Source organism: Osmerus eperlanus, chromosome 7, assembly GCF_963692335.1.
Source record: "Osmerus eperlanus chromosome 7, fOsmEpe2.1, whole genome shotgun sequence".
Classification (NCBI taxonomy): domain Eukaryota; kingdom Metazoa; phylum Chordata; class Actinopteri; order Osmeriformes; family Osmeridae; genus Osmerus; species Osmerus eperlanus.
Window position 1 is genome coordinate 14,473,343 of NC_085024.1, and position 21,153 is coordinate 14,494,495.

General features: G+C 48.8%; 2 protein-coding genes across 3 annotated transcripts; one reads left to right on the plus strand and one right to left on the minus strand.

Annotated features, from left to right (window-relative positions):
* Positions 1-284: 284 nt before the first annotated feature.
* Positions 285-8,670, minus strand: zufsp (zinc finger containing ubiquitin peptidase 1). Of its 2 annotated transcripts, XM_062465077.1 has the most exons (12): positions 7,994-8,670; positions 7,819-7,951; positions 7,610-7,708; positions 7,400-7,468; positions 6,742-6,861; positions 3,154-3,245; positions 2,777-2,945; positions 2,006-2,194; positions 1,282-1,447; positions 975-1,138; positions 536-762; positions 285-432 (listed from the first exon to the last, which is right to left on the minus strand). In XM_062465077.1, the coding sequence occupies exons 1-12, from the start codon at positions 8,474-8,476 to the stop codon at positions 385-387; spliced, it is 1,959 nt and encodes a 652-aa protein (XP_062321061.1). In that variant the 5' UTR covers positions 8,477-8,670; the 3' UTR covers positions 285-384. The 2 variants fall into 2 exon arrangements, with proteins under 2 accessions (XP_062321061.1, XP_062321060.1); XM_062465076.1 differs by having other exon boundaries at positions 7,819-8,670.
* Positions 8,671-8,928: 258 nt separating this feature from the next.
* kpna5 (karyopherin alpha 5 (importin alpha 6)) lies at positions 8,929-19,225 on the plus strand. Its single transcript, XM_062465078.1, has 14 exons — positions 8,929-9,060; positions 9,656-9,789; positions 10,017-10,118; positions 10,438-10,537; positions 10,639-10,733; positions 11,205-11,336; positions 11,445-11,533; positions 11,673-11,772; positions 11,890-12,053; positions 12,301-12,379; positions 12,485-12,610; positions 12,866-12,993; positions 16,223-16,401; positions 16,824-19,225. The coding sequence occupies exons 1-14, from the start codon at positions 9,057-9,059 to the stop codon at positions 17,009-17,011; spliced, it is 1,620 nt and encodes a 539-aa protein (XP_062321062.1). The 5' UTR covers positions 8,929-9,056; the 3' UTR covers positions 17,012-19,225.
* Positions 19,226-21,153: the final 1,928 nt, after the last annotated feature.

The window sequence follows — 21,153 nt, forward strand, 5'->3', positions numbered from 1 at the left end:
TGATGGAACTTTCAATAGTTCTCACTGCTCAAAAGTAACAGAAAAGCTAAAAGCCGATACACCAGGATATGCCTATCTCATTTTAAGTGACGTCAGAGTTGTACGTTCTATCATGGTTTATTGTACTCTCATGATTAATTTGAAGATCTAGTATTAATTTTGAGCATTTCACTACCCTTTGCACACCCAGTTTTAAAACCTAGAATCGCCTCTATTTGAGGGGACTTCAAACAGAGGCGATTCTAGGTTTTAGGAACAGGACAAAAGAAAGACTCACAAAGAAATAATTAAAAAACACAATTTATTCCTTAATATAAAAATCAACTGATGTTAAAAGACAGACAGAATGAAAATAAATCCTCATAGTTAGAAGAGACACCAGCTTCAAGGTATCCTTTCTGCACGCAAGGTTCTGGAGTTTAAGATGCGGGTCTGAAAAACGAAACACACCAGTGTAATGCATTAGCCGATTAAATATTCTAAATGCTTTCAGCTTCGCTAATCTGGTAAAACCAGGTTTGTCAGCTGAGCTCACCTGCTGCTCCTCAGGAGAAAGCACGCCCTCTGCAGCCACCACCTGGTACTGCTGGTGCTTCAGGTTGCCAGGGAATTTCCTGAGGCGTCTGACAGCGGTAAGGGCGGAGCCGGCGTCTCTGGTCAGCAGCTTCCTCACGTCGCCGGGGGAACAGCCTGGGTCCAGTAGCAGCACACACAGAGTACCGTTCCTCCTCTGCTCCAGGCCCACAATGGAACGACTGTGGCCTTTTGGACACACACACACAGACACGAACACGTGTAAAACACACGAGAGCACACAGACACCTGTGTAATTCTGGGTTCAGCTCGGCTCCCAGAATTGCAGTAGATCCTCAAAGGCCTCTGCCACATCCTTGTTTACAGTACGTTTGTTATAATGTGGTCTTGGTGAGTTTCTTGCCTGTGGAGCATGGTGTTCTGTCTTGTAGGACTCCTACCTTGGTGCTGCAGGTAGATGGGGGGCTGGGGGGTCTTCACCACCCGGGGGGGAAGCCTGGAACCCCCCCTGGTGGGGCTGGAGAAGTACTGCTTGACCCAGTCAAACAGCCTGGGGTGTGTGTTCCCGGGGCCGCTGGGCTGGTGGAAGTCTATGATGCGGGCTCTGTGAGAACAGGACACAGCAGAGAACATGGCCAACTGAGGAGTGTCGCATCCATGAGGAACACAGTAGGTAGACTGGGTGACAGGTGACCCCCAGGATAGGCTCGTTTCTAACCCCACTCTCAGGACGGACAAGGTTCTAACCTGACACCCAGTGACGTAAGCAGAGAGTAGATCTCTGTGGCTCCGATCCAGGCCCGTGTGCCCTGCAGGCGCTCGTTGAAGTGCGACGCCCCCTGTGGGTCTAGCCCCTCCCTCCACGCCGCCTCGATCATACGCTGCACCCTGGGGATGCTGGGATTTGACCCGTCTAGCTGACGAGGAGGAAGAAATATGTCAGGAAGAGAGGGGTTTGTTTACCTTAGTAAAAGACAGGATATATATATATATATACATATACACTATATTGCCAAAAGTATTCGCTCGTCTGCCTTCCCACACATATGAACGTGAGTGACATCCCATTCTTAAACCATAGGATTTCATATGTCAGCCCACCCTATGCAGCTATAACAGCTTCAACTCTTCCAGGAAGGCTTTCCACAATTGTGGGAACTTTTCACCATTCTTCCAGAAGTGCATTTGTGAGGTCAGACAGATGTTGGACGAGAAGGCCTGGCTCACAGTCTCCGCTCTAATTCATCCCAAAGGTATTCTATCGGGTTGAGGTCAGGACTCTGTGCAGGCCAAGTTCTTCCACACTAAACTCGCTCATCCATGTCTTTATGGCCCTTGCTTTGTGCACCTGAATACAATGATTTGGATAGCTGAGTGAATACTTTTGGCAATATAGTGTATATGTGTGTGTATCCAGCCGTGTGTGTGTGTGTGTGTGAGAGAGTGTGCTTATAGGAGTGTTTGTCTGCACCTGAGATACGGGTGGCATAAGGCTCTGCTCTATTCAGACAAGACAGAAGCATCTGGAAGTTCCTGTAGCCACACCCCCAGCCCCTGTCCCCCTCCGAGGAGCAGAAGTGGTCAGTGTCGGCACACAGCCACACCTGGACGCAGTCCCCGGCCTCCCTCTGGTACCACGCGTACAAGGCCCCCAGCAGACCTGACACAGACAAACACACAAAGGTTCGAATCCTTCGTTCAACACTGTAAGAAGACACTTGGGTTGGCTGGATGAGCGTTGCTGGTCTTTACGTGGCCATTGGTGTCATTGTGCCCATGGGCAAAGCACTAATCTACCCCCCCTCCCATTGTGCTACACTGAGGATAGCTGACATGGCTAATAATGTTGTTGTTCTGGAAGTCGCGAAACGGCATCCTTAAATGATCCCTGACTTCCTCTCTGGTCTGAGAAGAATAACTGACCATGTATCCCCCTGGGAGTCTCGTGTAGAGTAAGAACACACACATGGTAAAACTAATAATCAACGTGGATGAGTTTCCTCCAAACACATGTTTCTCTCAAATCTTTCTCAACTGAAATATTTTGTGTTTGTGGGACATTATTGGACAGCGTGTGCTCAACACAGTCAGGCCTCAGGGACTGCTAGTGTGGTTGAACTCTCAGTACACGCAGCCAGAACAGATCACCGTGATGTTTGTGCGGAGTGATTAATCTGGGGGGGAGGCAGGGTTGGATGAAAGTCACTTGACCATTTCCAAAGAACATTGATTGCACACAGACCCGGTGTTCGGGTTCGTCCGTCATCGAGTCCTGAGGACAGAGACTCCATCATCTGTGCTTTTTTTGAGTGGAACTCAGCGGGGACCATCTGACCCCGAGACACAGCTCTCTCCAGAGTCTTCTCCATCTGCCTGCGGTAACCTCCACCGCCGTCTAGCCCAAACTGCTTCTGCATACACACACACACACACACACAGAGGTTATGGAGAGAGTCCAACCTCAAAGTGAGGAAAATGTATGAACATGCTAATTACTTATAGGACCATAAGTAACCTCCCCCCCCACACACACCCAAACATACATATGTACACAGAGAAAACCTACACCTATAGGTATAGTAGACAGTATTACAGGACGATAATATCGGTAGTAATAACCTGCAGCTTCTTGAAGTCGTCTGCCTCCTGATTGGCCAGCTGCTGGCTCCTCTGCTCCTCCTCTTCCTGGAGCCTTCGGGCCAGCCTTAGGTCTGCAACCATCAGGACACCTTAACTAACCCTAACATGATCTAACATGAACTAACTCTACCCTAAATCTAATTAACCCTAACCATAACTAATAGGGGTGGGAATCTTTTGGTACCTCACGATTTTAATCGATCCTTGGGGTCACGATTCGATTAAAAATCGATTCACGATTTTTTAGATTTGTGAATCGATGTGAATCGCTAGAAGACGCGATTCATACAGTCAGGCCCATAAATATTTGGACATTGACACAATTTTCATCATTTTGGCTCTGTATACCACCACAATGGATTTGAAATGAAACAATCAAGATGTGCTTTAAGTGCAGACTTTCAGCTTTAATTTCAGGGTATTTACATCCAAATCAGGTGAACGGTGTAGGAATTACAACACATTTTATATGTGCCCCCCCCCCCTTTTTAAGGGACCAAAAATAATTGGACAAACTAACAATCATAAATCTAATTGTCACTTTTAATACTTGGTTGCAAATCCTTTGCAGTCAATGACAGCCTGAAGTCTGGAACCCATAGACATCACCAGACGCTGGGTTTCGTCCCTGGTGATGCTCTGCCAGGCCTCTACTGCAACTGTCTTCAGTTCCTGCTTGTTCTTGGGGAATTTTCCCTTCAGTTTTGTCTTTAGCAAGTGAAATGCATGCTCAATTGGATTTAGGTCAGGTTATTGACTTGGCCATTGCAGAACATTCCACTTCTTTGCCTTAAAAAACTCTTTGGTTGCTTTCGCAGTATGCTTCGGGTCATTGTCCATCTGCACTGTGAAGCGCCGTCCTATGAGTTCTGAAGCATTTGGCTGAATCTGAGCAGATAATATTGCCAGAAACACTTCAGAATTCATCCTACTGCTTTTGTCAGAAGTCACATCATCGATAAATACAAGGGAACCAGTTCCATTGGCAGCCATACATGCCCACGCCATAACACCATGCTTCACTGATGAGGTGGTATGCTTTGGATCATGAGCAGTTCCTTCCCTTCTCCATACTCTTCTCTTCCCATCATTCTGGTACAAGTTGATCTTGGTCTCATCTGTCCATAGGATGTTGTTCCAGAACTGTACAGGGTCTTTTAGATGTTTTTTGGCAAACTCTAATCTGGTCTTCCTGTTTTTGAGACTCACCAATGGTTTACATCTTGTGGTGAACCCTCTGTATTTACTCTGGTGAAGTCTTCTCTTAATTGTTGACTTTGACACAGATACGCCTACCTCCTGGAGAGTGTTCTTGATCTGGCCAACTGTTGTGAAGGGGTTTTTCTTCACCAGGGAAAGAATTCTTCTGTCATCCACCACAGTTGTTTTCCGTGGTCTTCCGGGTCTTTTGGTGTTGCTGAGCTCACCAGTGCGTTCTTTCTTTTTAACCCTCGTGCTGCCTTCGGGTCACATGACCCAAAGGTTCATAACGAACCATCGTTGTGTTTACCCAATTTTACTCAATACAAAAACAAATAAAAATAATTTTCTTTTAACCTTCGCAATGTGGGGGGTCTGAGACAGCCCAACGGTTAAAAGAAAATGCTTCACTTTGTTTTTGTATGCGGTAAAGTTGTCGCAATACGACGGTGGGTCACAATGACTGATGGGTCAGAACGACCCGAAGATAACACAAGGGTTAAGAATGTACCAAACAGTTGATTTGGCCACACCTAATGTTTTTGCTATCTCTCTGATAGGTTTGTTTTGATTTTTCAGCCTAACGATGGCTTGCTTCACTGATGGTGACAGCTCTTTGGACTTCATATTGAGAGTTGACAGCAACAGATTCCAAACACAAATACCATACTTGAAATGAACTCTAGACCTTTTATCTGCTCCTTGTCAATGAAATAACGAACTCCCTTTATGAGGGAATAACATACACCTGGCCATGGAACAGCTGAGCAGCCAATTGTCCAATTACTTTTGGTCCCTTAAAAAGGGGGGGGCCACATATCAAATGTGTTGTAATTCCTACACCGTTCACCTGATTTGGATGTAAATACCCTGAAATTAAAGCTGAAAGTCTGCACTTAAAGCACATCTTGATTGTTTCATTTCAAATCCATTTTGGTGGTATACAGAGCCAAAATGATGAAAATGGTGTCGATGTCCTAATATTTATGGACCTGACTGTATGTGAATCAATTACATTACATTACATTTACATTTAGTCATTTAGCAGACGCTCTTATCCAGAGCGACTTACAGTAAGTACAGGGACATTCCCCCCGAAGCAAGTAGGGTGAAGTGCCTTGCCCAATGACACAACGTCATTTTGCACGGCCGGGGAATCGAACCGGCAACCTTCAGATTACTAGCCCGACTCCCTCACCGCTCAGCCACCTGACTCCCCCCCCCCCCCACCCCTAATAACTAAGCTGCTATCTCCGCCTGGATGACCAAGCACAACCTCCAGCTGAACCTAGCCAAAACAGAACTCCTCATCATCCCGGCCAAACCATCTCCCACGATCTCTCAATCACCCTGGGATCGGCGACGGTGACTCCTTCATCCTCTGCCAGGAACCTCGGGGTGACCATGGATGACGAGGTCTCCCTCACAGCCCACATTGCTGCGGTCTCCCTGTCATGTAGATTCACCCTCTACAACATTCGGAAGATCAGGAGATACCTGTCTGAGGATTCCACCCAGCTGCTAGTCCAAGCACTTGTCCTCTCCAAGTTGGACTACTGCAACTCGCTGCTCGCCGGTCTCCCAGCATGCGCAACCCCCCCTCTCCAGAGGATTCAGAATGCGTCAGCCCGTCTGGTCTTCAATCTACCCAGACGCTCCCATATTACCCCGCTCCTCATCTCCCTCCACTGGCTTCCCATCACGGCCCGTATCAGATTCAAGACTCTGGTACTGTCCTTACGAGCGGTGAACGGGACTGCACCCGACTACATCAAGTCTCTCCTCCAGCCTTACACCCCCACCCGCCACCTACGGTCTTCTTCCGACAACCGTCTGGTGGTCCCACCGCTCAAGAGTGCCCGGTCCCAACACAAGCTCTTCTCCTGTCTGGCCCCCCAATGGTGGAATCACCTCCATCAGGGACACTGACTGTCTCCCCACCTTCAAGAAAAGGCTCAAGACGCACTTGTTCCGGGAGTACAACGGCACTTAGGAATGATCGGCTGGACCTGATGGTAGTTTCCCCCAGGATCAAAATGACTCTTATTGAGAGACTTGTTGCTCTTGTTGGTTTGTTGTAAGTGTCTTAAAATTATTATTATTAAATTATTGCTGTGAAATATAATATTGTTGCTTGCTTTTTCCACAGGTACACTCTTGCACTTTTGAGGTTCTTGCTGTTTAATTGTAACTTCTCTAACTACATGCTCTTATTGGTCTTCCCTTTGGGACTTTGGCTACCCGCAATGTTTGGGGCTATCTCGTTGTTATGATCAGTGACCTATTTTTGTAAAACTCTCTCTTGGAAGTCGCTTTGGATAAAAGCGTCTGCTAAATGCATAAATGTAAATGGAAAGGTGTGTGTACCTGTAGAGGTGTCTATGGCTGTGTCAGCGTTGTACTCCAGGTGCAGATCCACATGCTCCTGTAGTGAGGAGCTGTCCTCACACACCAGAGAACACAGAGGACACTCCAGCCGGCCTCCACCTGGACGCGGGCCCAAACACAGAGGTTCATCGTGAATACATTTGCCCTCCCCTGGGGAAGCATGGAGACACAATATGACGGTTCTAATTTGGATGTTCTGCTTGTACGCCCAAACCAGCACGTGCAACAGACGTGATTGCGCAAGCTTCGTCGGCAGTGCACGCACGTCCCAACCACCCGTCACTGTGCTCGAACTCGGCACCCCCAATTCCGCAAGCGCGACCACTACCAGCTACGCCAACAAAAAGCTAGATATTCTGCTGGTGTGGGTGGTCTGTATACTTGAGGAGTGAGTTTGGCCAAGTCATACAGTTGCTCATTAACCCTCGTGCTGCCTTCGGGTCACATGACCCAAAGGTTCATAACGAACCATCGTTGTGTTTACCCAATTTTACCCAATACAAAAACAAATAAAAATAATTTTCTTTTAACCATCGCAATGAAGATAACACAAGGGTTAAACAAACAGGAGGAAAGGGATGGAGAGAAAAAGAAGAGGAGGACAGTGAAAAAGTGGAAAAGGAAGAGTAGGATGAACCTCTGTTACTGGATGATGGTGACTCCTTGTCTGGTGATGATGATGAAGACGCCGCTCCCTGGGTGACCACTGCAGGCAGAGACAGTACAGTCATCTTAAGGTTATTCTCCCCCAGACTACGGCCAGTGCATGTCTATGGTATCAGGCCTGCTGTACAGGCTGTACCATCGAGTGCTTGTACTGTACAGGGCTGGTCAACGGTTACAGCACCTTCTGCACTTGGTTCCTGCAGGTGCAACTCCACATGTTCCTGTAGGATGGAGCAGTCACTGCAGACCAGGGAACAAATAGGACATGGAAACTGCTTGCCTAAAACACAAAACAAACAGGCCCAGATTCATACGGTTGAGGAGGAGACAGACCAAAGCATGTATCCATTTACCAGTTAGGCCTATCAAACGTCAATACGTTCACTCCACCTTTGCTAGGCGAGGCGAGGCGCTTCTGTTTTGCCTTGCTGTGCTCTTCTCTGGTTCCCCCTTCCCCTTCTACCTCACAGTGGCTTGACCATTTGCAGTCAGGATTCTTAGCTAGCAGGATAGGAGTCTTGGCTTGGGGATTGGGAATCTTGGTTAGGGGCTTAGAAGTCTTCGATTGGGGATCAAGAGTCTTGGTTAGGGGTTGTCTCGTCAGACAGCATGGAGTCTGGCTTGAAGCCATTACTGGAGAGACTTCTGGCGTGGGTCTCGTTCCGACAACAGGTGCAGTGCCTATGTTAGCAGAGGTAGTTCCTAGAGACGTGGATGTATGCTCGATGGTGGTGTCATATATGCTAGCTTTAGCTGCAGCAGCCCCTTCACAACGCTCAGACTGACCCTTGGCTTGACGAACCGTTTTGGTGGGACTGTAGTTGGACACGCTGCCGAGTATGTGAGCTGTTCCTGCTGCATCAGCAGATCCTTGGTCTTGACTCTCAGGATGCGCCGTGTTGATGTGGAATTTGAGTTCATCATAAGAGACGCCGGAGAGGCAACAGAAAGGACAGGTTATCTTGTTCTCTATGTGTGTGAGCAGGATATGGGTTCTCATGTCCTCTTCCAAGATAACCTGCTGGCCACAAATTTCACACACCAACATTCCTCCTCTGGGAACACACTGAAGACTGAACTGAGTCGAAGCATATAGCGAATGTTAAACCATGTACGTGCCCGTTGCCTGTTCCTTCGGCAGTAGTTTACAACGATAGGCAATGCCTTTCACTTTTCATTCACAGACAACAAACTAGCTCACACAGCTACATGCCTTGTTAGTGGTATTACTCGTTTTGTTGTAACCGACATGGACATAGTCCTGTAGTCACAGACGGGTTATCGCTTTAAAGTGTAAATACAAAATTATTACATTCTTATTCTAACTACCTTTAGGGAATTATAAAGTACACGTATATTTGCATACATTACTGCCAAAGTTATACGTAGATAATTATTTAATTTGATATACACTGAATCCGGGTGCCTTGCAAGATTACCCGGTGATCGCAGACGAGTACGCTTTCAGTGCCAGCTGACGGATTTGACGTCAGTGGTTGTTGAGGGGGTTACTGGGAAATAAGCGACCGACACAGGGCGCCATATTGCTCTCAGCTGTAGTACAGGGGGAGCTTGTGTCAAAGAAGAATATCTAAACATATACATTTCCCTGAGATTTGTCATCTTAAATGGGTAAGAGTGATGTGATCTGCACACTGTACTTACTTGCTGCTACTCCTACACAACAGGTCATTTGACTGCATGTTGTGATTGCTTGCTTGGCATGAAAAAGCCGGACGGCAATGCAGAGGGGTGTGTTGTGTTGAAAAGGGTTACCTAGGCTAACAGGATAGCTTCTCAGAAAAAAATATCTTTATGGGATTGATTAATTTGCTTGATGTAAACGTTGCTGGATTACCTATCGTAATGTTATTTTATATATCGGTTCTATACAGATTTGTGTTTATACATCAAACAACCGGTCTTTGCAGGCGTGATTAGTCTAAACGTCGTTAGCTAGCGTTAGCTAACTAGCACAAGCTGGCTAAGTTATGTAGGCTAGCTTGCTACGTCGTAAGCTACTAGATGGCGCTAGCTACGCAAGCTCCCACCAAGCTAGACTAGGCCCTAGCTAGCTAGTAGATGCTAACCGCTGGTAATATCTATGAGCCAGCTCATGTGGTCTGACCGGTTTCCACTGTGTTGACAGCTGTCTCTGTAACTAAAACTATTGTACGTTTCTCGTCTCACGGTGGTCTTGATTATATCTGGCTGTCTTTTCTCTTAGACGCCATGGCGAGCCCAGGGAAGGATAACTGTAGGATGAAGAGCTACAAGAACAAAGCCCTTAACCCGCAGGAGATGCGCCGGAGAAGGGAGGAAGAGGGCATTCAGCTCCGCAAACAGAAGCGAGAGGAGCAGGTGGTGTAGCTTGTTGTTTCTACACCTGGTCCTTTCTGACGACTGTGCTATATGCCCACACACTCGTCTAGAGTGCCCTGTGCTATCCTCATATAGCTATACTAACCCAAAATTGGACATCACTTAAGAAGAATATTAAGCAGTATAAGTGACCCAATGAGGGATGTAACCCTGGGTTTGGAGCAGGTTTTATCATAGTCATTGTGATCTTTTGTTTTTTCCTACAGTTATTTAAAAGGAGGAATGTGTGTGTGCCTGCGGGCGAGGAGTCGATGTTGGAATGTCCCATCCAGGATCCAGATGTCAGCTCAACTGTACCAGTCTCAGGTGTAAGTCTGAGCCTATACCTGTCTGACTGTCAACCCCTACGTGTCTCACTGTCAGCCCCTATAAGTCTCACTCTCAGCCCCTACCGGTCTCTAAACCCCTACCCGTCTCACTCTCAGCCCAAACTGGTCTCACTCTCAGCCCCTAATGTCTCACTCTCAGCCCCTACCTGTCTCTCAACCCCTAACTATCTCACTCTAAGCCCATACCTGTCTCACACTCAGCCCCTACCTGTCTCTCTGTCAGCCCCTAATTGGTGTGTGCGCATTGTCATTGTGTCATCTCATTCAGTTGTGTTCTTTGTGTTTGGTGTTTTTACAGGAGGGTGTGATCACCCCAGACATGATTCAGATGATGTTCTCAGAGGATCCAGATCAACAGCTTGTCGCCACGCAAAAATTTAGGAAACTACTGTCCAAAGGTATGCTTCTGTAAGCTTACTAATGATGACCCTGACTCACTGACCGCTGAATGCCTTGGTTGATGAATTCATTGATTAATCACGCTCCTGCCTCTGTCCAGAGCCCAACCCTCCCATTGATGAGGTCATAGCCACACCTGGTGTGGTCACCAAGTTTGTGGAGTTTCTGAAGAGGAGTGAGAACTGCACCCTGCAGGTGAGAGGATACAGCTGGTAGAACACAAGAACATTTAGCTGGTAGAACATGAGAACATTTAGCTGGTAGAACACAACATACAGCTCAGGTAGAACACAAGAACATTTAGCTGGTAGAATATGAGAACATTTAGCTGGTAGAATACAACATACAGCTGGTAGAACACGAGAACATTTAGCTGGTAGAACACGAGAACATTTAGCTGGTAGAACACGAGAACACCACTGGTAGAACTGCACAGTGGAGTCAGCCTCAGATACATCTCAGAAGGCTTTGAATAAGGTATTGATTAGATTCATGAACTTATATTACTATTTAGAGGGAAACTATAATTACAGGGAAATTATATTATTTATAATTATTATTTAGATGGAAAAGTTTGCAACCACTCACGTGACTGTGTTTACCGTTCTGTCTATCAGTCATCTACGAAGCCCTTTGCTCATATGTGTATGTGTGTGTCTGTCCCAGTTTGAGGCAGCATGGGCCCTGACCAACATCGCCTCCGGCACCTTCCTGCACACCAAGGTGGTGATCGAGACAGGGGCTGTGCCCATCTTCATCGAGCTCCTCAACTCCGACTACGAGGACGTCCAGGAGCAGGTGAGCAGCACGTCACTGAGGGCCTCTCCACGACGCCAAACCCCCCACCCTGAAGCCAACCGTCACCCCAGTCCTGCTTTGGCTGAGCTGTGTGTGTGTTCTCGACAGGCTGTGTGGGCTCTGGGGAACATTGCGGGGGACAACGCCGAGTGCAGAGACTACGTGCTCAACTGTGGCATCCTGCCATCTCTACAACAGTGGGTATTAACAGTGTCAGGGCATGAGCTTAGTTTAACGGTTACCAATCGACATTGTCTGTCCGTAGGATTTGTGTTTGCACTCTGAGTAATAATTCTACTGCCCCCCTCCACCCCTACCCTCCCCGCACCCCCACAGACTACTCGCCAAATCCAATCGCCTCACGACAACTCGGAACGCCGTGTGGGCGCTGTCCAACCTGTGCAGAGGGAAGAACCCGCCCCCAGACTTCTCTAAGGTCGGTCCAGCCGTGACCCCGGGACCCCCACCAACCCATCGCCCCCGTCCGCTCACCAGCGGCCGTCCCCACCCCTCTGTTTACATTCTGTGTTTTCTCCCTCTCCGCCCCCCCCAGGTTTCCCCCTGCCTGACCGTCCTGTCCAGGCTGCTGTTCAGCAGCGATCCAGACGTGCTGGCCGATGCCTGCTGGGCCCTCTCCTATCTGTCCGACGGCCCCAACGACAAGATCCAGACCGTCATCGACTCCGGCGTCTGTCGCAGGCTGGTGGAGCTGCTCATGTAAGAGGCACGGCCCGGCAGGCACGCGCAGCGGCCTCAAAACAAATGCACTCAGGAGTGGACATCCCAATCACTTTAACTAGCACAAACAGACCTCATGTAGGATGCATGCACCTCAAAGCAAACGCGCATGTCTGTCATGGAACACACCCTGCTGATATCACTGACATACATAACCAAGACAACATGGGGCTCCGTACATTCTGATATCCTCTTTCTAATGTGTGTGTGTGTGTGTGTTACACAGGCACAGTGACTATAAAGTGGTCTCACCTGCTCTGCGTGCTGTGGGCAACATAGTGACTGGAGATGACATCCAGACCCAGGTAGGCTAGAGCCTCTCACCCCCCCCACCCCCCCCATCTCAATTAATCTTCCTGCCGTGGCTGCATGTGTAAACCTGTGTGTGTGTGTGTGGGTGTGTGTGTCAGGTGATCCTGAACTGCTCGGCGCTGCCCTGTCTGCTACACCTCCTCAGCAGTCCTAAAGAGTCCATCAAGAAGGAGGCCTGCTGGACCGTGTCCAATATCACTGCAGGGAACCGAGCCCAGATCCAGGTACTGCTGTGTGTGTGACCTCACCATTACCTGTGTGTGTGTGACCTCACCATTACCTGTGTGTGTGTGACCTCACCATTACCTGTGTGTGTGCGACATCACCATTACCTGTGTGTGTGTGTGTGTGACCTCACCATTACCTGTGTGGGTGTGTGTGTGACCTCACCATTACCTGTGTGGGTGTGTGTGTGACCTCACCATTACCTGTGTGGGTGTGTGTGTGACCTCACCATTACCTGTGTCTTTGTCTAACAGACGGTGATCGACGCCAACATCTTCCCGGTCCTGATCGAGATCCTGCAGAAGGCGGAGTTTAGGACCAGGAAGGAGGCGGCGTGGGCCATCACCAACGCCACGTCTGGAGGCACGCCTGACCAGATCAGGTACTGCAAGAGCAGATGGATACTGCTGGCCCAGACGCTGCTCTGCAGATCTCAGGGTCAGATGGCTGAGCGGTTAGGGAGTCGGGCTATTAATCAGAAGGTTGTTGGTTCGATTCCCGTCCGTGCCAAATGACATTGTGTCCTTGGGAAAGGCACTTCACCCTACTTGCCTCAGGGAGAATGTCCCTGTACTTACTGTAAGTCGCTCTGGATAAGAGCGTCTGCTAAATGACTAAATGTAAAATGTAAATGTAATATCCTGGTATACAGCTATACTGCTGTTCCTCAGACAGCCAGCAGGGAGACCACAGCTGTTATTGGGTGTGCTTTGCCTTCGGCAAGGGCACAACCTTTGTTCTCTCACATATATATTATTGGGTGTGCTCAAGCCTTCGGCGAGAGCACAACCTTTGTTCTCTCACATATATATTATTTTTATTTCTTTTTGTCCCCCTAAAACTCTGTCAATATTTGTCCTACATAGACAACGTAGGTGTCAAAAGTTTCGTCTTGGTAGCGATTGAGTTGCTTCTATTGGAATTTACGTTCCGTTGCATTTAGGCTGAAGTGAAGTTTTTGTGGCGAAAAGTGAAGCTAACGGTGGCTAATTTGCTAGCCACCGTCACTGACGTTACTTACGTCACTAACGTCACGAAAACACGCGTGACTACCTTTGGCAGAACATTCGTTTCGCATCTGTTAACTTGGGGGATAGCTAGGCTAACTATAGCTTTACTGCAAGGCAGCTTCAGAAACGCCACAAGCAAAGAGGCCAGGGTGATAACTATTTACTCATTTTACTTTGTGATATGACACACAATTGTGATGTGTAATGTACAATATTAGCTGATATTATTAAGGAAGTAAGCCCACATCTACTTTCGGAAACGGTAGTCTACTATTTCACTGAAATATTAGCATCATGACATTAGCCTGTGTTGCCCGGGCAACACATACTACAGTGGTCTATGATGTATCTGTTTTCAATCGTTAAAATAAACATTCCTCACATATACATTTTCGTTGTAGGATTTATTCTGACATTAGATTACAAGTAAACGATTTGTTGGTGAAATTACCATTACCTGTGGTTTCAAACCAGTGTAGTTCACTGCAACGCTGTAGCTTATGCGAGACACACTACAAAAACATCTACAGTACACAGCTGTTTAGGAAGTCAAATGGCGACAGAACATGTTCGGCACTCCCCTTACTTAAATCAAAAGTCTATCTAACTACTAATCTGAATTTCATTGCCACAGCCTAAACGTTGTCAATCTGTTCATGAAAATAATTAATTTCAGCCTAAACCGTACAACGGAACGTTAAATCCAATTCAACCAACGCAATCGCTACCAAGACGAACACAGCAGTAGTCTACTGTACTGTACTGTAGTAGTACAATTTACCGGGGCAGCTTCTCCACACAGGGCTATATCGCATTTTGCGTTGTTACTGACAATGATCGCTACCAGTGAGCTTTTTATGAATGAGCGATTTTCCACTAAATAAATGTCAAGCTTATTTACGTTTTGGGGGGCATATTTTCAGTTAGCAGATGGTACTGTTTGAATCGCGATTCCATCTTCTACTGCCGGGTAACGTCGTAGAATAATCTTCAAAGGGGGTTCTTTATTAATGAATGAATGCAATGAGTAGGCTAAATGCCTGAAAATATCACGAGAAGGGAAAAACTTAAAATGACGTTTAAGTCATAGAGATTAGGTCAATTTTTACACCGGTCTGCCAAATGTATTCGTTTTGATTCAACGATGAGGCTGCCTCTTGCAGGGGAAATGAGAAGACATCTATTTCATTCTACACTTCACTCGTATTTTCAGTTGTAAATGAGCAGCAAAAAAAAAAAGCTTTTAAATCTATGTAATCTTTATAAATAATAAGTATGCATTTTTATATAAAATATAAAGAAATATCAGTTGTAAAAATGTCATTCAAAAACGGACCCCTGTGCAACCGACGAAAGCAAGCACACCCTACAATTTCCCCAGAAATTGTACCCTCTCTAGTTTTTTAGTGTTTCTTGTCCTTGTGCTTTAAATATTCTTGTCTCTCCCCCCCCCTCTCCCCATGTCCCCCTTCCTCTCCCCTCCTCCTCCTCCCCATGTCCCCCTTCCTCTCCCCTCCTCCTCCCCATGTCCCCCTTCCTCTCCCCTCCTCCTCCTCCCCATGTCCCCCTTCCTCTCCCCTCCTCCTCCTCCCCATGTCCCCCTTCCTCTCCCCTCCTCCTCCTCCCCATGTCCCCCTTCCTCTCCCCTCCTCCTCCCCATGTCCCCCTTCCTCTCCCCTCCTCCTCCTCCCCATGTCCCCCTTCCTCTCCCCTCCTCCTCCTCCCCATGTCCCCCTTCCTCTCCCCTCCTCCTCCTCCCCATGTCCCCCTTCCTCTCCCCTCCTCCTCCCCATGTCCCCCTTCCTCTCCCCTCCTCCCCATGTCCCCCTTCCTCTCCCCTCCTCCTCCTCCCCATGTCCCCATGTCTCTCCCCTCCTCCTCCTCCCCATGTCCCCCTTCCTCTCCCCTCCTCCTCCTCCCCATGTCCCCCTTCCTCTCCCCTCCTCCTCCTCCCCATGTCCCCCTTCCTCTCCCCTCCTCCTCCTCCCCATGTCCCCCTTCCTCTCCCCTCCTCCTCCTCCCCATGTCCCCCTTCCTCTCCCCTCCTCCTCCTCCCCATGTCCCCCTTCCTCTCCCCTCCTCCTCCTCCCCATGTCCCCCTTCCTCTCCCCTCCTCCTCCTCCCCATGTCCCCCTTCCTCTCCCCTCCTCCTCCTCCCCATGTCCCCCTTCCTCTCCCCTCCTCCTCCTCCCCATGTCCCCCTTCCTCTCCCCTCCTCCTCCTCCCCATGTCCCCCTTCCTCTCCCCTCCTCCTCCTCCCCATGTCCCCCTTCCTCTCCCCTCCTCCTCCCCATGTCCCCCTTCCTCTCCCCTCCTCCTCCTCCCCATGTCCCCCTTCCTCTCCCCTCCTCCTCCTCCCCATGTCCCCCTTCCTCTCCCCTCCTCCTCCTCCCCATGTCCCCCTTCCTCTCCCCTCCTCCTCCTCCCCATGTCCCCCTTCCTCTCCCCTCCTCCTCCTCCCCATGTCCCCCTTCCTCTCCCCTCCTCCTCCTCCCCATGTCCCCCTTCCTCTCCCCTCCTCCTCCTCCCCATGTCCCCCTTCCTCTTCCCTCCTCCTCCTCCCCATGTCCCCCTTCCTCTTCCCTCCGTGTCCGCCCCCAGGTACCTGGTGTCCCTGAACACCATCAAGCCCATGTGTGACCTGCTGACGGTGATGGACTCCAAGATCGTGCAGGTGTCCCTGAACGGCCTGGAGAACATCCTGAGGCTGGGCGAGCAGGAGGCCAAGCAGAACGGCTCCGGCATCAACCCCTACTGCGCCCTCATCGAGGAGGCCTACGGTGAGACACACACACACACATTCTTTTGCACACAAACACACACTCACGCATGCAGGCAGGCACTCACTCATATATAAACCCACACACACAAAAATCTCATACACTTTGACTCATAAACGTTGAGCTCTATCTTTGCCTCTAGAGGGCAGTCTATGTGTTTGTAAAAGAGTTGATCTCTAATAGTGCAGTAGTTAGGGAGTCAGATTGCTGAGCGGTTAGGGAATTGGGCTATTAATCAGAAGGTTGCTGGTTCGATTCCCGGCCGTGCAAAATGACGTTGTGTCCTTGGGCAAGGCACTTCACCCTACTTGCCTCGGGGGAATGTCCCTGTACTTACTGTAAGTTGCTCTGGATAAGAGCGTCTGCTAAATGTAAATGTATCTTAACTGTGCGTGGCTTTCCGCCATCCACTCTCCCTCCAGGCCTGGATAAGATAGAGTTCCTGCAGAGCCACGAGAACCAGGAGATCTACCAGAAGGCCTTCGACCTGATCGAGCACTACTTTGGGGTGGAGGAGGAGGATACCAGCCTGGCCCCCCAGGTGGACCAGAACCAGGCCCAGTTCCTCTTCCAGCAGCAAGAGGGGCCCATGGAGGGCTTCCAGCTTTAACCCTTACCCTCCCCACGCACATTCTACTCTAACCCTCCCTCACCTCTCCTACCCCAACTCCCCTATCCCTCCCGTATCCGCCGACCCTAACCCTCCACCCCTCCTCTCAACCCTCCTGACCCTAACACATGGGGTCGATCTCTCCTGACCCTAACCCCGCTGGATAGAACTGACGACCCCGCCTCGCTCCCCATCTCCCCCTCTCATTGTACTTGCCCTTGTGGCTTCTCCCCAGCCCTCCTTTCCCAAGGCCGGCCCCCTACCCCCACCCCTCCCAGAGGGAGAGACTGGTAGCGAGGGAGGAACTAAGAGGGAGGGGGAGAAAGAGAGAGACTGGAAAGGGCTTGGATCAGTGTCCTTGCCGTGTGAAAACTCCTCAACCCGGCATAGAGCATCTGTGTGGACTGTGGCTTGCCCCTAGTGGACACACATGGAAGTGGTTGTTTTGCTTTCTCCTTAATCTCCTGTATTATGTTGTTGTTGTTGCTATTATTATTATTATTATAAACTGAGGATTATCATTTCTCTAACAAATTGACTTGGATCACCCACCATATCCCATTTTAAATGTGAAACTACCTCTTCAGGCTTTCAGATAAACAACAACAACAGCATCATATATAAACATGAGTTCAGTAGAGTGCTGATGGTCTACTTACTCATTCCTGTCTCCGAGGACTTGAGGCACTGGAGCAGCTTAAAGGCCACGCCCACACAGGTCATTCAGAAAACATACAGGAAGTGTACACATCTCATGATTAACCTGCCGCTAAATGGCTTTGAGACCTCGCGATGTGAAAAATCACTCTTACTGAAAATATCCCTACAACGTCTCCACTTAAGTTCTCCTGGGCGAGAGACACTCGTCACGGCCTGGGGATTCGTGTTGATCCTTTAGAAAGACTAGTTTCTCGTCAGACAGAAAGCGAACGAGGAGAGGAGACGGAGAGATGGATTGAGGGAGCAGCGTGTCAAAACGGCAGTGGAGTGGTAAGTTGCATTCGAAAGTGGTAGAGCCGAACAGTGTGGATAGACTGGTGCTACTGCTCATTCTGAAGAAGTACAGCCCCCCCCACCCCCCCTTAGAGGAGGACGCACAGCCTGAGAACGGGAACAGGGCCCTGTCCCAGGGCTACAGGGGTGCGACCCTAGAACTGAAAAGAAGCACTCAGTGGATTTATAGGTATATTATTGTCATCTCATCATGACCTTGTAGATCATGACCTTATTTTCCTGCCTTGTTGTTTGTGGGGTGGGGGGGGGGGGTTACATTCGCCGGCAATGTACAACTGAAATGGGAGTGTTCTGTATATTATATATACACGTAAGAAATGAAATGTTATAGTGTATGTGACATGGAAGGTGTGCCCTGGTGGTGATGTGTGGTCTCCCAGGTTCTACCTTGTCACATGTTCTGCTGCAGTAATGTCTCAGATACCTCCATACAGACTTCAATCTATCCATCCTTCCTAGATGAAATTACGAATCTAAAATGGTTGGATAGGTGACAGTAATATGTGTATGGGAAGGAAGGATGCATAACAGAGATGGGGGGGGGGCTTTACACCAGTATTCCAGCCCCTTGATTCCAGCCCCTTGATTGGTAGAGCCCCCTTCTCAAGCCTGTCTCTACAATTGGTTCTCCTTAGCTTGATACACGCACACACACAAAAATGTAGATGTGCAGCAGTGATCGGCCCTGGATGAAGAATCTTTATATTCCCCTGAGATGGAAATTATTTATGATGCACAGTTCTGTCAAGCACATTAAAGCGTGTATAGTTTTCTAATATGTCATGTTTGTACGATTGTATAGTATTTACTTTATTTTAGGTTCGGTTGTGAGTTGTTTTCCCCTGTTTGGGAATAGATTTTGCAGTGATTTAATTTCTCTGGTCCAGAGCCGGGACCTTTTGGATTGTGGCAGGCACTGATTTGCTGGTTTAGTCTCTCCCGAGCTTCAATTGGCTATTTCCTTTCATCCAACTGGCTGGTAGACATCTTTAATTGGCTCGCTGGCTCTCTCCTGTCATCTGATTATGTGGCAGGCTCTCTCCTGTGCTGTAATTGGCCGGTGATGATGCAGGGTGTAGGGGAAGGGAGCTGCACTATAGGGCTCTGTCCCCACCTACGGCTCTACCTGATGGATGAGATGTGAATATGACAATGTTCTGTAAAATTATACTGAATAAATATAAAAAGATTTTCTCTTAAGCCTCTTGTTCTATTTGATGTGTGTGAGTGAGACTTAACTCGTTTTTTGTGTTTGTTTAAAAAAATGACCCTCTAACAACAAGCAGGACACAGTGTGTAAAGTGAGATGCAGGGTCAACATGGAACATGCCTAGCCACTCACAGCTCTAGGAGTTTATCATAGTGTTTAGCCAGATCCAGGACATGGAGTAGATCTACTTGTTGGACATCCGATCCAGCATGATTCAGCCCGTGGACACCTGCTGTTACGACAGCAGACAGGATCTCTAGACAATGCCTGAAGGATCCTTAAAAATGAGTGACGCTGATATATGAATGAAGAAACAACTATGCGTGCTCCAGTTCCAACCTCAGATCGTCTCAGCCTCACTCCCGGCCTCAGTTCCAGCCTCAGCCCCGGCCTCAGTCCTTGCCTCGGTTTCAGCCTCAGTTCCAGCCTCAACCACTTTCCTGGCCTCAGTTTCAAAGTCAAGTGTCAGAGGGGTTTTCCTGGGTGTGTTGCTGTACGTCATACAGAAAAAGGACGACAACAACTTACTCACGCTCATTTGCCACATCAAAAAGTCGTTGCGACTCCAACAGGTTTCAGGAAAAGAATACACAGGGTTTATTGTCTGGTTGTGGGTCAAGTGACGGAAGCGAACATATTTATACCAGAGGAGATATTATCATTACATTCCCCATATACATACACACTCATACAAACCCAAACATCATCTGTCATGTTTACAGTAAACCACTGTCAGTATGGGTAACTGAAACCCACATCTGACGTAAGCAGCAAATCATCCGTAATCAGGTGAAGGCCTGACAAAGACCTTGTTGTTGGACTTAATAAACAGTTTAAACAAACTGGACACATTGCATAGTTCTTAGTTCTTTTTGTGATGACAACTTCAGCGGCTTCAGCTCCCCATCACCAGGAGGGAGAGATCTGGGAAGGTGATTTTTCCGTGGGAATGAGAATGCAGGTGTAGTTCCCACTAGGGTTGGATTATGTGTAGGGTTTAAGGAGCAGTGTGGTCTCAGGTGAACACCCCCCTCACCCTCAAGGTGTGGGGGGCCTTCCCCTCAGGCATCAGAGACAATAGGCCTCATTCCTGAGGAGATCACTTGGTCTCCTGTTTCAGCCTGGGTTTTGTCCTGTGCCTGTGTCCCTGCTCCATCTTAGCTGTGGGTGGGGGTGAGGGTGGGATAGAGGGCGGGTGTAAGGGTGGGGGTGAGGATGGGAGAGAGGGTCGGGGCTTGAGGGTGGGTGTGGGGATGAGGGTGGGTGTAGGGGTAGGGGTGGGGAAGAGGGTGGGGGCGGGAGTGGGGGTGAGGGTGGGATAGAGGGTGCGGCTGTGGCTCAGGGGGTAGAGAGGGTTGTCTGTTAATCGCAAGGTTGGCGGTTCGATCCCCGACTCCTCCTAGGTCATGTGCCGAAGTATCCTTGAGCAAGACTCTGAACCCCAAGTTGCTCCCGATTGGCAGGCCGGCGCCTTGCATGGTAGCTCGCTGCCGTCGGTATGTGTGAGTGAGAGTATGAATGGGTGAATGAGAGGCAAACATTGTAAAGCGCTTTGAGTGCCGCTAAGGTAGAAAAGCGCTATATAAATGCAGTCCATTTACCATTGTGTAGGGTTGAGGGTGAGAGGGTGGGAGTGGGTTGGGTGAGGGTGGGAGTGAGGGTGAGCAGGGAGGGGACCAGGTGGAGCAAGGTGGAGATGACAGAACTCCCAGGCAGGTGTCAGGGTGGTGATGCAGTGCTCTCAGAGTTTCTGCTGAATGATTTCTGAGTTATGGTGCCCTTGGAGGGTTTGGTGTCACATGACTCTGGAGTGTAGGTAAAAAATAAAAAGCACAAAAACCCATCCCCCCTTGTCTCACTGTATCTAACTATCTCTGTCTCTGACACACTCTGTCTATCTGTGACTCTCTCTCTCTCC